The sequence below is a fragment of the Phacochoerus africanus genome, chromosome 15 (assembly GCF_016906955.1).
Source record: "Phacochoerus africanus isolate WHEZ1 chromosome 15, ROS_Pafr_v1, whole genome shotgun sequence".
Lineage (NCBI taxonomy): Eukaryota > Metazoa > Chordata > Mammalia > Artiodactyla > Suidae > Phacochoerus > Phacochoerus africanus.
In genome coordinates, this window is record NC_062558.1 from 113,245,684 (window position 1) to 113,262,936 (window position 17,253).

At 40.4% G+C, this 17,253-nt stretch overlaps 1 protein-coding gene across 3 annotated transcripts in view; it reads right to left on the bottom strand.

Moving 5' to 3' along the window:
- Positions 1-17,253, bottom strand: part of ARMH3 (armadillo like helical domain containing 3) — a 194,417-nt gene that overhangs the window by 37,746 nt on the left and 139,418 nt on the right. For all 3 annotated transcript variants that reach the window (XM_047759736.1, XM_047759734.1, XM_047759735.1), the window contains one exon: positions 6,301-6,379. In XM_047759736.1, the coding sequence (XP_047615692.1) occupies positions 6,301-6,379 (79 nt within the window). The remainder of the gene's footprint in view (positions 1-6,300; positions 6,380-17,253) is intronic.

The following is a 17,253-nucleotide window of genomic DNA, read 5'->3' on the forward strand; positions in this document are numbered from 1 at the left end:
GAACAAGACAAGGATGTCTGCTCTCACCACTACTCTTTGACATAGTTTTGGAAGTCCTAGTCACAGCAATCAGAGAAGAAAAAGAAACCTAAATTGGAAAGGAAGAAGTAGAACTATCACTATTTGCAGATGACATGATATTTACCATACCTAGAGAATCCTAAAGACTCCACCAGAAAACTGTTAGAGCTCATCCAAGAATTTGGCAAAGTCGCAGGGTACAAAATTAACACACAGAAATCGATGGCATTTCTATACACTAACAATGAAAGATCAGAAAGGGAAATTAGGGAAACAATCCTGTTTACCATCACATCCAAAATAATAAAATACCTAGGAGTAAACCTACATAAAGAGACAAAAGACCTGTACTCTGAAAACTATAAGACACTGGTGAAAGAAATCAAAGATGACACAAATAGATGGAAAGACATATCATGCTCTTGGATTGGAAGAGTCAATATTATCAAAATGACTATACTACCCAAGGCAATCAACAGATTCAATGCAATCCCTATCAAATTACCAAGGACATTTTTCACAGAACTTGAACAAAATATTTTAAAGTTTGTTTGGAAGCACAAAAGACCCAGAATAGCCAAAGACATCCTGAGAAAGAAAAACGGAGCTGGAGGAATCAGGCTTCCTGATTCAGAATATACTACAAAGCCACAGGCATCAAAACCGTATGGTATCAGCACAAAGACAGACATATAGATCAGTGGAACAGGATAGAAAGCCCAGAATTAAACCCACACACCTACAGTCAACTATTCTATGACAAAGTAGGCAAGAATATACAATAGAGAAAAGACAGCCTGTTCAATAAGTGGTGCTGGGAAAACTAGATGGCCACAAGTACAAGAATGAAATTAGAATACTCCCTAACACCATGCACAAAAATAAACTCAAAATGGATGAAAGACCTATATATAAGACCAGACACTATAAAACTCTTAGAGGAAAACATAGGCCAAATACTCTCTGACATAAACAACAGCAACATCTTCTCAGATCCACCTCTTAGAGTAATGACAGTAAAAACAAAAATAAACAAATGGGACCTAATTAAACTTAAAAGTTTTTGCACAGCAAAGGAAACCCTAAACAAAATGAAAAGACAACCCACAGAATGGGAGAAAATCTTTGCAAGTGAATCAACCGACAAGGGATTAATCTCCAAAATTTATAAACATCTTCTGCAGCCCAATACCAATAAAACAAACAACCCCATCAAAAAATGGGCAGAAGATCTAAATAGATGATTCTCCAAAGAAGACATATGGATGGCCAAAAAACACATAAAAAGATATTCAACATCACTCATTATTAGAGAAACACAAATCAAAACTATTCTGAGGTACCACCTCACACCAGCCAGAATGGCCATCATCAAAAAGTCTACAATCCAGAGTTCCCATTGTGGCTCAGTGATTAACGAATCTGACTAGGAACCATGAGGTTGAGGGTTCGATCCCTGGCCTTGCTCAGTGGGTTGAGGATCCGGTGTTGCTGTGAGCTGTGGTGTAGGCTGCAGACGCGGCTTGGATCCTGCGTTGCTGTGGCTCTGGCATAGGCCAGTGGCTACAGCTCCAATTCAACCCCTAGCCTGGGAACCTCCATATACCACGGGAGCAGCCCTAGAAATGGCAAAAAGACAAAAAAAAGAAAAAAAAAAGTCTACAAACAGTAAGTGCTGGACAGGGTGTGGAGAAAAAAGAACCCTATTACACTGTTGGTGGGATTGTAAATTGGTGCAACCATTGTGGAAAACAGTATGGAGATTCCTCATAAAAATCTAGAAATAACACTACCATTTGATCCAGCAATCCCACTCCTGGGCCTCTATCCAGACAAAACCATAACACGAAAAGACACATGAACTCCAACGTTCACTGCAGCACTATTTGCAATAGCCAAGACATGGAAACAAACTAAATGTCCATCAACAGAGGAGTGGATAAAGAAGATATGGTATACACAATGGAATATTACTCAGCCATTAAAAGGAACAAAATAACAGCATTTTTAGCAACATGGATGGATGTAGAAATTATCATGTTAAGTGAAGTCAGTCAGACAATGAGACACCAACATCAAATGCTATCACTGACATGTGGAATCTGAAAAAAGGTCACAATGAACTTCTTTGCAGAACAGATACTGACTCACAGACTTTGAAAAACTTATGGTTTCCAAAGGAGAGAGTGTGGGGGGGCTGGGGGGATGTTGGGGGTTTGGGATGGAAACGTTATAAAATTGGGTTGTGATGATCATCGTACAACTATACATGTAATAAATTCATTTAGTAATATAAAAAAAGAAAAATCCTGGGTTCACTAAAAAAAAAGAGAGAGAGAAAAAAGAAATAAAATTCTGATACATGCTACAACATGGACGAACCTTAAAGACATTATGTTAAGAGAAATAAACCATATACAAAAGGACAAATACTGGAGTTCCCGTCGTGGCGCAGTGGTTAACGTAACCGACTAGGAACCATGAGGTTGCGGGTTCGATCTCTGCCCTTGCTCAGTGGGTTAACGATCCAGCATTGCCTTGAGCTGTGGTGTAGGTTGCAGATGCAGCTCGGATCCTGCGTTGCTGTGGCTGTGGTGTAGGCCGGCGGCTATAGCTCCAATTAGACCCCTAGCCTGGGAACCTCCATATGCTGAAGGAACGGCCCAGGAAATGGCAAAAAGACAAAATAAATAAGTAAATAAATAAACAAAAGGACAAATACTGAATGATTCTACTTCCTATGAGAATAGTCATAGATACACAGAGATATAGATAGATACATACACAGATACATAGAGACAAACAGTAGAACAGTGGTTACCAAGGAATGGGGAAAGGGGACATGAGGAATTATTATTTAATGGGTATAAGGTTTCAGTATGGAATGATGAAGAAGTTCTGGAGATGGATAGTGGTGATGGCTGCACAACAATGTGAATGTACTTAAATGCCACTGAACTGTACTCTTAAAAATGGTTCAAATGGTAAAATTTATGTATATTTTGCCACACACAATAAAGAAGTCAAAATGAACAAGCTTCACAATCAACCCCTGACACATGATACCCACACGCAATAAAGGAGTCAAAATGAACAAGCCTCACAATCAATTCCTGACACATGATACCTGTGTACACAATATAAAAATGCACACAATTTATTACACTAGAAAATGCATGATCATTCAGTCATGCTGAGGGTATTAACTGATTAAAAAAGCTTGGCCATCCATGAAGTCAATGAGAAGTAACAGAAAAAAGTCATCTATCTTCTGCACATCTAAAAAGAAACCCCAGTGTGAGAGACTGGGCCTTGTTTAATAAGCAATAATGGATTTACAAGCATCATCTTGAAATGCCTCAAATAGAGGCTAGAATCTGTCTGGGAGTTGTTAGAACTCAAAAAGTCATAAATCTCTTGCTAGAAGAAAATGGCAGGCTGGGCAAGCAGATCTAGCAAAGAGCCCTCTTTTGTCTCCTATCTTACCAAGTGCTATAAATCCTAGTTAACACCTATCCATGGTCTTTAGGTTTTACTTTAGGAGTACTTTAGAATCTACTTGGGGATTAAGTACCTGATTTTTTTTCTTTCTACTTAGTTTGCTACTAACAACTGTAGGCCCTACTGCATCTTGAAGCAAGTTCTTTGGGAAGCTGCAAACATATTTAACACTCGTGATACTAGCATTAACGTTCACGAGTGAAGGGAGAGAAGTGCTCCAACACATGTTGGAAACAAGGCAGTCAAATACTTCTAATATGATAGTACTGAGAATAAAACCAAGCGCAGTTTTGAAAATGGTCTCAGAATAGTATCACCCTTCCCCCACTCCCCCAGTGAAAAGGGTTGTGAGGAGAGGTAATGAGGGTACAAAAACTCCATGAAAGCAAAGACTACACTCAGGCTTTTCACCACTAATCCCCCACTACCCAGCACCACATTTTGTATACAGCAGGCAGCAATTATTTTTTGACTAAGAAAATAAATCTTCAAGAGCAGCTATCCCTTCTCCTTCTTAAACAGGGCTGTGTACTCTCCCACTCTATAGAAGTCACCTTATCTCTGGCTTGTGGACTCTTTTTGAGAGGCACTTTCATCACTTCATTTAACTTTGAAAGAAGTTGGAGGAGGGTTAGGACATGTGCTTGCTAATCATCCTTTTCCAGATTGCCTCATGCACCAGAATGGATTTTTATTATTGGTCTGTGGCTGCTACTGCTATAGCAAGATTTCAGCCTGACCTTCCAAAGCTGCTGGGGGATGAACACTGCACGTGGCTGACTGGGAACATGTGTCTTCTTCTTCCTTTTTCTTTTTTTTAAAGTGGACTTACCAGACCTCACTGTGGTGGGAAAGTCACCTTTCTTTCACTATACAAAACTCAAGATGTTGAACTCTTTTGCATAAGAATGATATAATAAAACTCATCTGAACTGGTCCAAGAAAAAAAAAGGAAGCATCTTCAAGCACCTCACAGAGAGCAGTGGCATCAAAGAACAGGACTCAGGACTGTTCCATAGGCAGAAGAGGAAGAGAGAAAATGAAAGCCATTTACCAAAGCAGTTTAAATAAGAGGATGGATTCTCACAGCTGGCCTCACAAAAGAGAACAAATAGGTCAAAGGGAACAAGTGATGGACTAGTTGAGTCCTATCCATCTGGCTGAGGAAAGAGCCACTGGTGGGAATATTGAGAAGCTGTCCATTAGAAAAAGGTCTGCTTGGTGCCTCATTTGGTGAGCTGAATAGCTTTTAGGAACATAGAACACAGGATTACACCACAGCTGGCTGGCTGGCCCTGCCAGCAAGAGGCTCAGAGAAGAGTTACACTGATAAGGGTGGCAAAAAGGGACAGCAGGGCACAGGTGCTTTTTTTGTTTTGTTTTGTTTTGTTTTGGTTTTGGCAATGTCCACAGCACGTGGCAGTTCCTGGGGCAAGGAGCAAACCTATTCCACAGCAGGGACCCAAGCTACTGCAGTGACGACGCTGGATCCTTAACCCGTTGTGCCACAAGAGAACTCCTGTTTTTTTAAAACTGGCTTGGTGAGTTTCCATCGTGGCGCAGTGGAAACAAATCCGACTAGGAACCATGAGGTTGTGGGTTCGATCCCTGGCCCTGCTCAGTGGGTTAAGGATCCGGCATTGCCGTGAGCTGTGGTATAGGTTGCAGACACAGCTTGGATCCTGCGTTGCTGTAGCTGTGGTGTAGGCCGGCAGCTGTAGTTCCGATTAGACCCCTAGCCTGGGAAACTCCATATGCCGAAGGTGCAGCCCTAAAAAGGCAAAAAATAAATAAATACAAATAAAAATAAAACTGGCTTGGAGGCTGTTTCTGGACTCTCACCTCACAAACACCCAGGCCCTCCAACTTGGGAGTAGGATGGGAAGGAAAGAAGAGTGTGAGAATAGATGTTTCATGTTGTGCTTTTAAAAACAGAACTCAAGAGTCTCATTTTGAAACCTCAGGTTCAATCCTATGCCACGCTAAAGCCCCATCTGTACTTTTATATAATGCAGAGTTCAGGCACTTTTCAGAGAAGAGGAAATCAGGTCAGACTCGAGGAAAAGGAACACACAACGCTATCTGCATCTCCAACTCATTCCATACTATAGAAAAATCTGCTCAGAAATAATTTCTAAAGGCAAACAGAACTCAATTACTAAGGAAAAATCTTCCCTAAGGAGGGCTCATGTTTTACAGAGCCAAATAGCATCAAATTAAGCTAAACCCAGAGTTTGTCTAATTGTCAGTTTCAACCATTTCTAAGTTTTCAGCTCTTATTTTCAAAAATGAAAATGACTCTGTCTAAAATTTTTTTAAAAAGGAGTTCCCGCTGTGGCCTAGTGGGTTAATGATCCAGCTTGTCTGTAGCATTGCCAGTTTGATCCCCAGCCTGGCACAGTGGGTTAAAGATCTGGCATTGCCATAGCTGCAGATGTGGCTCGGATATGATCCCTGGTCTGGGAACTTCCCAGGGTGTGGCTGAAAAGGAAAAAAAAATTAAGAAAAAACAAAACCAAAAATGCCTTATTACCCACCCTAAAATAATAATTCACCAAGATTTCACCTATATACCTTCAAGATAACTAAATAAACCCTTCATTTGGCACAAAAGCAGAAGCCATCATTCTAGTTAAAGTGCTATCAACAAATCTCTTACTAATGCTTCTTAGCAGTGTGGCTCTTATCACTCCCCATAGAAGCTCTGCCATCAGAGAAAGGGCAATTGCTTGATTTTAGCCACCAATCAGGGTCACTCTGGGGAAAGCAGTGGCTTACCTGCTCCTCTGACAGTTGGGATATATGATTCACAGCAGCGTAGGATTCAATTTTGGGGTTAAAGTGGTTGATGATGGCTCTGAAACAAAGAATTAACATTAATATAGCACCAGATGGAAAAAGAGAATAAATGAACTAAAAACAAGTATCAATTACCCTCTAGTTTAGAGTACAAGCATGGGAGTGATTGTCAGAGGGTAACTGCCCTCTTATGAACATGAGGTCACATGGGGCTGAATTAATAACTCTAAAATGGGAAGGGTTTAATAATTTATTAGATGGAGATTACAATCAAGCATCACTGCTCTGCAAATGAACTAGATAGAGGAAAACCTTTCAACCAAAGAAAAAAACAATACCAAGCATCCTTCAGAGAAGAAACAGGTCCCAGGGGACTGTCCACTAGGGGGCCCTGGTGTTTCAGTCAGAAAGAAAAGTTATTTTCTCTGCTCCAACTTGAGAAAACAGAGCATTCAGTAAAGCTAGACCAACATGTAGGCTAAATACAGTCTCTGAAGAAGTTGAGCTTTATCAAAGCCTAGAACCAATGGTTGTACTTGTTAATATTTCAAACCAAAATTTTATTTCCAGCCATTCAAACCAGAATTTGAGTGTCATTTTCAAACATTTCCCGTCCATCAATCTGTCACATTCAAGGTCACCAAGTCTTATCAAATCTACCCCTTAAAACTGAAGTAACACCTTGGGTATAGGTCTTTGTCATTTCTGGTCTGGTGAAGCAGAAAAAGCACAGGTTTTAGATTAGAGGTTAGCATGAGTCCATAGTGATACAGAATGATTAAATGAATGGGGAGAAGAGGCAAACTTTTCTAACAGAACAATTTCAAATAATATGTGTACTCTCCTAATTAAGAGGTGTAGTTTAGTTCCCATTCCCACTGAGAGAAGGCCAGACTTATTTCCAAAGAATAGAGTAGCAAAAGGGAAAAAGTAAGTTGACAATCAAGAATCCTGATGAATATTACCTTAACCAAGTGATGAAGGTGAATATTGTCAGTGATGTCATGTGGCTGCCATGAAATCCCTGGTATTATCTGATGAGGAGGGCACTTTATTTCTGTTACATACTTTCTTATACTTTCTTTTCTTTTGCTTTCTTTCCTTTTTTTTTTTTTTTTTTGGCCACGCCTACAGCATGCGGAGATTCCTAGGCCAGGGATCGAACCCATGTCTCAGCATGACAACGCTGGATTCTTATCCTGCTGAGCCACCATGGAACTCCTATTATATACTTTCAAAAACCTATAATCTCAGTCTAATCACGAGATTAGCCAAGTCCACAATGGGGACATTCTACAAATGGCTAGCTGGTACTCCTTGAGACTGTCAAAGTCATGGAAAACAAAACTCAAGAAATTGTCACAGATCAGAAGCCACTGGGAAGACATGACAACTAAATGCAATGTGATACTGTGAAGTGGCTCCTGAAAGAGGAAGAGGACCTTAATGGATAAACTGATGAAATCTAAATAAAATATCGAGTTTAGTTAGCAATGTATCATTGCCAGTGTACTAGTGTTGATAACTGTACCATATACATGGTAATGTAAAATGGGGAAACTAGGCTAAGGGGCATACAGAAACTCTGTGTATTATCTTTGCACTTTTTCTGTAATTCTAAAATTATTTTAAAATAAAAGCTTTATTAAAATGTGTGTGTATGATAGCATAATAGAAACCAATGTATTCTTTTAACATATAACTTACTAATAGTAAAGAATTACTTACTATTTAATCTAACACAGGTTATAGAAGTATAAACCAGAAACTTCAAAAAAAAAAAAAAAACCATGGTTTGGAATCCTAGCTTGACCACTTGTTCACAGCTCATGGCAATGCAAGATCTTTAAGCCAATGAGTGAGGCCAGGGATCGAAACTGCATCCTCATAGATCCTAGTCAGATTCGGTTCCACTGAGCCAGGACAGGAACTCCCAATGTTTGTTGAGGAGCTTCCTTGTGGTGTATCAGGTTAAGGATCTAGCGTTGCCACTGTAGCAGTATGGGTCACTGCTGTGGTGCAAGTTTGATCCCTGGCCTGAGAACTTCCACATGTCACAGTTGCAGCCAAAAAAAAAAAAAAAAAAATTGTCCACCTGAGGATGCAGGGGTCAATCCCTGGCCTCTGGTTTAAGCATCTGTTTAAAAAAAAAAGAAAAAAAAGTGAACTAAATCTTAAAGGGATTCTTGCAGTATTTATATAATAAAGCAATGTCAAACATCTAGCACAATGCCTGGCACACAGCTAGTGCTCAATAATAAATATTAAATGAATGAATAAATCAAATAGGACAGAAATGGGTCAGGAGCAAGAGGTGAGTTTTGTTAATTTTTCCAAAGACTACCAAGAAGGGCAGAGATGTTATCTGCAAGTTAAGGTTGTGGCTTGGTCTAAATCTGAAACGTCAGCATTCCCGTCATGGCGCAGCAGAAAACAAACCGACTAGGAACCAGGAGGTTGCGGGTTCGACCCCGGCCTTGCTCAGTGGGTTGGGGATCTGGTGTTGCTGTGAGCTGTGGTGCAGGTTGCAGCTGCAGCTTGGATCTAGCATTGCTGTGGCTCTGGTGCAGGCCGACAGCAACAACAGCTCCGATTAGACCCCTAGCCTGGGAACCTCCATATGCTACGTGGCTCTAAAACGACAAAAGACAGAAAAAAAAAATCTGAAATATCCATTGTGACATATTGGGATCAAATATTTTTCTCACTCAGAAGCCACACTTTAAGGATTTTGGCAGGGATGACAACAGTCAAAGAGCAGAAAAGAAAACCAGGAGCCTAAATCTAATGAGAAGATAGGAGAAGCAAGTTTAGGGAACTAAGAATCTCACTAAATCTAGCAGCAGTACTAACTTAGTACAGAGTTTGAGTTACAGGGTCTAGTATTCAAGAGTGATGGGATTGAAGGAAATATAATATAATAACCAAAATCAATCTATTATTAGACCTCAGTTATTCTGGGTAAAATAATCTGCACTCTGTAAATACAGCTATTTCATGGTTTTATAGGGGTTTTTTTAGGTTTTCCTTAAATTTTTTAGTAAAAATTTTTGGAAAAGTATTTTTAAAAAATCCTGACAGCTGAACTAGGATTGTTTTTGCTTGTTTTGGGTTGGCTTTTTTTGTTTGTTTGTTTTGTTTTTTGTCTTTTTAGGACCACACCTGCAGCATACGGAAGTTCCCATGCTAGGGTCTGAATTGAAGCTACAGCTGCTGGCCTATGCCACAGCCACAGCAATGCCAGATCCAAACCATGTCTGCAACCTACACCATAGCTCCAGGCAACGCTGGATCCTTAACCCACTGAGAAAGGCCAGTGATTGACCCAGAATCCTCATGGACATTAGTCAGGTTTGTTACCCATGAGCCACGTGACGGGAACTCCGGGTTGTTGGTTTTTTGGTTTTTTTGTTGTTGTTGCTGCTATTTGGTTTGCTAGGTTTGGAGATGGGAGAACTCTAAAGAACCCTAATGCCTGTCTTAATGGGATGGTAGCAGCCACTGGGGCCCAGTTGGCAATCCAGAGAAGCTGGTGAGGTTTGAACAATGAAGTAATCCCTGGGGATGGAACAGATGGGGATGCTGTAATTCTACTCCCTTTCTATCTGAGGAATTTTCTTGCCAAGAAAGAAAGCAAGGAAGTAAGAAAAGAGAGAAAGGAGAAAGAAAAAGAGGGAAAAAGAAAAACAGTGGTGGGGAAGGGGCAACTAGGATCAAGAAACAGGAGAGGGAATGGGGAAAAGAAAGGAAAAACCTGGAAAGTACTATCTTCAAAAAATATCCCCAAATCCCCCCCCCTTCTCACCATTATACCTGCCAAGTGTCAGCTGGGTCTATGCATACCCTGTGCTTGATTGCTTGATTCTGCAGGACGTATATGCTGATATTGTTTGGGCAAACTCATCCTAAAGGTATGACAGATTTGCCACCCTAGGAATTTGTATTTGTCTTTTTTTTTTTTTTTTGTCTTCTCTAGGGTTGCACCTAGACATTCCCAGGCTGGGGGTCCAATCCGAGCTGTAGCCGCCGGCCTACACCAGAGCCACAGAAATGCGGGATCCGAGCCATGTCTGCGACCTACAGACACAGCTCACGGCAACGCCAGATCCTTAACGCACTGAGCAAGGCCGGGGATCGAACCCACAACCTCATGGTTCCTAGTCGGGTTCGTTAACCACTAAGCCACGATGGGAACTCCAGGAATTTGTATTTGGAGTAGAGATAAAATTACCCTCCAACCTGCCCTGTGACATTCTCATTCCAGAGCTTTCAGATCTCAGCAAGTGATGATGGTCTCCCACCAGGCAAGTTGAGGGACTCTTAGGAAACCTAAGAGAGGTGGAACAGTATAAATCCTGTTAATAAACTTTAACTCAGTATCCACGAAGGACACAGTTCCTCTGCTTTACTTTTCTTGCTGTTTATTTGGACTGTTACCTGTAAAATGTTAAGTACTAATCTGATTATCTAGAGATGCCAGGTGTAGAGCACTAGGCCTAGGCGGTAAGGAAAATAGTCTGACACTGTCTGCTCTCCCTCCAGGCTCCTTAGCAAGGTGTTTCAGAGAGGGTATGGAAGTTTCCTATTTAAGTTCTCAGGACATCATAGTGCTGAAATGGAAATATGTTCTGAGACAGCCAAGAGAGGACAAAACACCAAAACCAGGTTAATCCAGCCTACCCTGAGTGATATAGCTTTGCAGCGACTGAAATAGTTAGCTTCTCCTTCTCCCAGAATTTTGGAGGCTACCAAGGCTCACCTGGGTTGTGATTCTACTCTGCCCTACTGGCAGTGGTCCTAGAATTAAACTTATTCCTGACTAGCTGTCAGTGGGAGAAAGATGAGATACCAGAATTACGGATGAAGGAGTCACTCTCTTCTCTTTAGGCTTTCCTTCCTACTGATATCGCCTCCAAGAGGATTTACCACCATCTCTTCTGAGCAACTGAGAGATGGGGAAGGGATCTACTAAAAGATTCTAACAGTAGCTCTTGCATTTTCACTGATCAAAACCCAGCAACTGTCCAGTGCTGAAGTCTAAAATTTGAAGGTTCCACAGAAGAAAGGGCAACATTTTAGTATGAGAAGATGAATGAGCAATGTGTAAGTTAAACTGTCTCCCTATGCATTCTATCCAAAAAGGGCAGGCTCAGAGAAGGTGAGAAGCACTCTGACTAGCCTGGTAGAAACTGAAACTCAGTAAGGAAAGAAAGTAACTGAAAAGACCAAGGAAAGAAGACTTGCAGGAGCAGGAGACTAGGATAGGCTTTATTATGGCACCCCCACTAGGTTTGTACTGAATTGTTATGTACTGAATATTTGCCTCCCACCCTGCCAAACCATATGCTGAAACACTAACTTCTAACATAATTGTATTTGTAGAGAGAGCCTTTGTGGAAGAAACTAAAGTTAGTCAAATAAAGTCATAAGGGTGGGGCACTGAACCAAAAGGATTAGGGTTCTTATAAGAAGAGATGACAGAGCTCACTCGGTCTCGATCTCTCCATCATGTGAGGACACAGCCAGAAGGCAGCTGTCTGCAAGACAGGAATAAAGTCATCACCAGAAACTATCCCTGCTGGATCCTGATCTGGGACTGCCAGCCTCTAGAACTGTGAGAAAATAAATTTCTGTTTTTTAAGTTGTCTAGTCTATGGTATTTTGTCATGGTAGCTGAGAAGACAAATATGTGGATGTTCTACTCGCCAAGAGACCCTGGCATTTGGCCAAAGGAGACCCCAAGCCAGAGTCAGTCTTAGTAAAGTAGTAGAGTGGATAAAGTCAGCTTCGCATTCTGCAGGTGACTTTCTCTTGTTGTTGCATCTTTACAATGCAAGTTATTGCATCCTTCTCTCCTATAAGAGGATCATTTTGAGGTTCCTATGCTACAAAATTCTAACCACAAATGTCACAAATATAGCCACATGGGTTATCAACTTCTCAGGCAGTGTGGACCTGGTCCTTTGGCCTTTACTAGATGAGAAACGCAGACTTTAATAAAGATCTTGCAGGGGGTTTTAAGTAGCCTGTGCCACAGAGAAAACACACACACACACCAGAGACAATGTCTGAAAGGAAAACAGGATGGGCAGCACCATACATGGCAAAGAAAGATAGGTGTATTTTCCCTTTTATTTACATCTTGAGATTAGGAAGCTTTCATGCTAAAAGCATTTTTTTTTTTTTTTTTTTGCTTTTTAGGGCCGAACCAGCAGCATATGGAGGTTCCCAGGCTAGGGGTCAAATTGGAGCTACAGCTGCCAGCCTATATGCCAGAGCCACAGCAATGCAGGATCTGAGCTGCGTCTGCGACCTACACCACAGCTCACAGCAACGCTGGATCCCCACTCCACTGAGTGGGGCCAGGAATCAAACCCTCAACCTCACGGTTCTTAGTCGGATTTGCTAAAAACTATTTTGGAAAAGGGGATTTAAAAGGTAGAGGAAGGGAGTTCCCGTGTGGCTCAGTGGGCCAAGTAACTAGCTCTGTCACTGCAGCGGCTTGGGTTTGATCCTTGGTCGGGAACTTGTGCATACCATGGGGTGTGGCCAAAAAAAAAAAGAAGAGGAGGGATAGGAAGAAAAGGTGTGAGTGAGCAGTGAATGAGAAAACAGCTGTTACGAATAGATTAAGGCTTCCCTTTAACAAAGGCAGCAAAACAACTAAGTGAAAAAAGGATAATCTTTTCAAATAACAACCCTGGGACAACTGAGTATCTATATGCAAAAGAATGAAGTTGAACTTCTACCTCACGCCATACACAAAAATTAACTCAAAATGGATCAAGGATTTAATGAAAGATCTAAAAACTATAAAATTCTTAGAAGAACATGACAGTAAATCTTCATGACCTTGGGTCAGGCAATGATTTCTTAGGATACCAAAAGCACAAGTGACATAGAAAAAGTAGGTCAAGTTTAAAAAAAATTTGTGTTGCAGATGATACTATCAAGAAAATTAAAGAACAGTTCATAAAATAGGAGAAAATACTTGCAAATCATACATTCGATGAGAAACTCCAATGCAATACCACTTCACATCCTGTAGGACAGCAATTCTCAAAAAGACAGTTAACAAGTGTTGGCAAGGACATGAAGAAATTAGAACTCTCATATATTGCTGGTAGGACTGTAAAATAGGACAACTACTTTGGAAAGTGGTTTGGCAATTCCTCAAATGTTAATACACAGAGTTGCCATATGACCTGGAAATTCTACTCCTACATATATGCCCAAAAGAATGAAAACATTACGTTTTCACAAAAACTTGTACACAAATGTTCATAATAGCATTATTTATAATAGCCGAAAAGTGAAACAACCCAAATGTCCATCAACTGAAGAATGGATAAATAAAATGTGGTATAGCTATAGTAGAAGACTGCTCAAACATAAAAAAGAATGAAGTACTGACTGATAAGTGCTATCATACAAATGAACCTTGAAAATACTATGTTACATGAAAGAAGCCAGACACAAAAGGCCACACACTGTAAATTCCATTGTACAATTCCATTTATAGAAAGGTTCAGAATAGGCAAATTTATAGAGATAGAAAATAAATTAGTGGTTGCTTGATACTGAGGGAAGGGTTAGAGGAGGAATGGAGATTGACTGGTAATGGGTATGGAGTACCACTGGTGGGGACAAAACAGTCTAAAATTACATTGTGGTGACAGTTGTGTAACTTTTGAATATATTAAAAAAACAGTGAATTGTACACATTAAATGGGTGAATTGTAACATATGTGACTAAAATTAAAAAAAAAAAAAAGATTCAGGCCTCCTCGACTGCAGTACTTCTTGAGTAAGCTGCTCACCTCAGTAACCAATTCCACATAGAATTCACAGATCCTATAGTGTTTCACTCACCAAAATAACTTTCTTAGAGCTTGTATATGCTAGGGATGTTGGTGCCAGGAGGAAAAGGAGCTTATTGGGTGACTATTTTGTAAGTTTCAGCAGATAATCCAAGGAGCTTGTGGAGAAGCTTGTGTGGGGTAGTACCACAAGAAGCAGCAGAGATATGGGCACTGGCACTGAAAGCCATGTGTGCAGGGAGGGCCAACCTTGCTTGGAAATAAGAAAAGCTCAACTCCTGGTAACAAGAATGATATCTTTAGATTAAAAGTCTGCATTTGCTGATCAACGAATTCAGCAAAACAGCAGGATACAAGATTAACATTCAGAAATCAGTTGCATTTCTATATACTAATGATGAAATATTAGAAAAAGAATATAAAAATAAAATACCTTTTAAAATTGCACCCCAAAAAATTAAATATCGGGAATAAACCTGACCAAGGAAGTGAAAGACTTGTGTGCTGAGAACTATAAAACATTAATCAAGGAAATTAAAGAGGACTCAAAGTAAGAGAAAGATATTCAGTGCTCCTGGGTTGGAAAAATTAATATTGTAAAAATGGCCATACTACCCAAAGAAATCTACAGAGTCAATGCAATCCCTATCAAATTACCCATGACATTTTTCACAGAACTAGAACAAACAACCCAAAAATTTACATGGAACCACAAAAGACTCAGAATGGCCAAAGGGATCCTGAGGAATAAAAGCCAAGCAGGAGGCATAACTCTCCTAGACTTCAGGCAATATTACAAAGCCACAGTAATCAAGACAATGTAGTACTGGTACCAAAACAGACATACAGACCAAAGGAACAGAATAGAGAATCAAGGAAAAAACCTAGACACCTACAGTCAATTAATCTTCGACAACGGAAGCAAGAATATAAAATGGGGAAAAAAACTGTCTCTTTAGCAAGTAGTGCTGGGAAAACTGGACAGCCACATGTAAATCAATGAAACTGGAACACACCCTCACACCATGCACAAAAATAAACTCAAAATGGCTTAAAGACTTAAACATAAGACAAGATACCATCAAACTCTTAGAAGAGAACATAGGCAAAACATTCTCTGACATCAACCTTATGAATGTTTGCTCAGGTCAGTCTCCCAAAGCAATAGAAATAACAACAAAAATAAACCAATGGGACCTAATCAAACTGACAAGCTCTTGCACAGCGAAGGAAACCATAAAAAGAAAGAAAGAAAAAAGGAAAGAAAGAAAGAAAGCTTACAGAATGGGAGAAAACAGCTTCAAACAACGCAACTGATAAGGGCTTAATATCTAAAATATACAAACAACTTAGACAACTCAACAGCAAAAAAGCCAACAACCCAATGGAAAAATGGGCAAAAGACCTGAACAGACATTTCGCCAAAGAAGATATACAGATGGCCAACAAGCACATGAAAAAATGCTCAACATCACTGATTATTAGAGAAATGCAAATCAAAACTACAATGAGGTACCACCTCACACCAGTCAGAATGGCCATCACTAATAAGTTCACAAATAGCAAATGCTGGAGAGGGTGTGGAGAAAAGGGAAACCTCCTGCACTGTTGGTGGAAATGTAAATTGGTACAACCACTATGGAAAACAGTATGAAGGTACCTTAGAAAACTATACATAGAACTACCATATGACTCAGGAATCCCACTCTTGGGCACATATCCAGACAAAACTTTCCTTGAAAAATACATATGCACTTGTATGTTCACTGCAGCACTATGCACAATAGCCAAGACATGGAAACAACCTAAATGTCCACTGACAGATGAATGGATTAAGAAGATGTGGTATATATACACAACGGAATACTACTCATCCATAAAAAACTAAATAACGACATCTGCAGCAACATGGTTGGAATGAGACTCTCTTAGTAAGTGAAGTAAGTCAGAAAGAGAAAGACAAATACCATATAATATCACTTATATATGGAATCTAATATACTGCACAAATGAAACTACCTACAGAAAGGAAACATACTCAGGGACATGGAAAACAGACTTGTGGTTGCCAAGGGGGAGGGGGAGGGAGTGTTATGGCCTGGGAGTTTGGGGTTAATAGATGCAAACTACTGCTTTTAGAATAGATAAGCAATAAGATCCTGCTGTATAGCACTGGGAACTATATCTAGTCACTTATGATGGAGCAGGATAATGTCAGAAAAAGAATGTATACACGTATGTGTGACTGGGTCACCTTGCTGTACAGTAGAAAATTAACAGAACGCTGTAAACCAGCTATGATGGAAAAAATAAAAATCATTAAAAAAAAAAAAAAGTCTGCATTTAGAAGTTCCCATTGCAGCTCAGTAGAAGTGAACCCAGCTAATATCCATGAGGAAGTGGGCTTGATCCCTGGCCCTGCTCAGTGGGTTAAGGATCCGGCCTTGCCATGAGCTGTGGTGTATGTTGCAGACAAGACTCCGATCTGGCATTACTGTGGCTGTGGTGCAGGCCAGCAGCCGGAGCTGTGATTAGACCCTCCTGCCTGGGAATTTCCATATGCCGCAAGTGTGGCCCTAAAAAAAAAAGTCTGCATTTGGCAAATGATGTCAACTTTTGGCTGATGAACATAGAACTCCTCGGAATAAAATGTTTGGGGTAGAAACATGGGAGAGGAAGGTCTCAACGATCTTGACCTCCTTTTTTCTTTTTTTTTTTTTTAAGGGCTACACCTACAGCATATGGAGGTCCCAGGCTAGGGGTTGAATCTGAGATCCCAGCCAGATCCAAGCCACATCTGTGACCTGCACCGCAGCTCCTGGCAACACCGGATCCTTTAACCACTGATCGAGGTCAGGGATTGAACCCACATCCTCACAGATAATAGTCAGGTTCATTTCTGCTGAGCCACAATGGGAACTCCACCACTTTTTCTTTTTCTGAGAATAGCTAGAGCTGCCCACATTACTCAGAGAGAGCCATTCATCTAAGAAATAGGAAGATTTGAAGAAATAAGGCCCAAAGGAAAGGAGAGGCATCTGGTGGAAGAATTTAGCGAAGAAAGGAAATATAATTTCTTACCAAACCCCTAGCTTTCCTCAAACTAGAACTA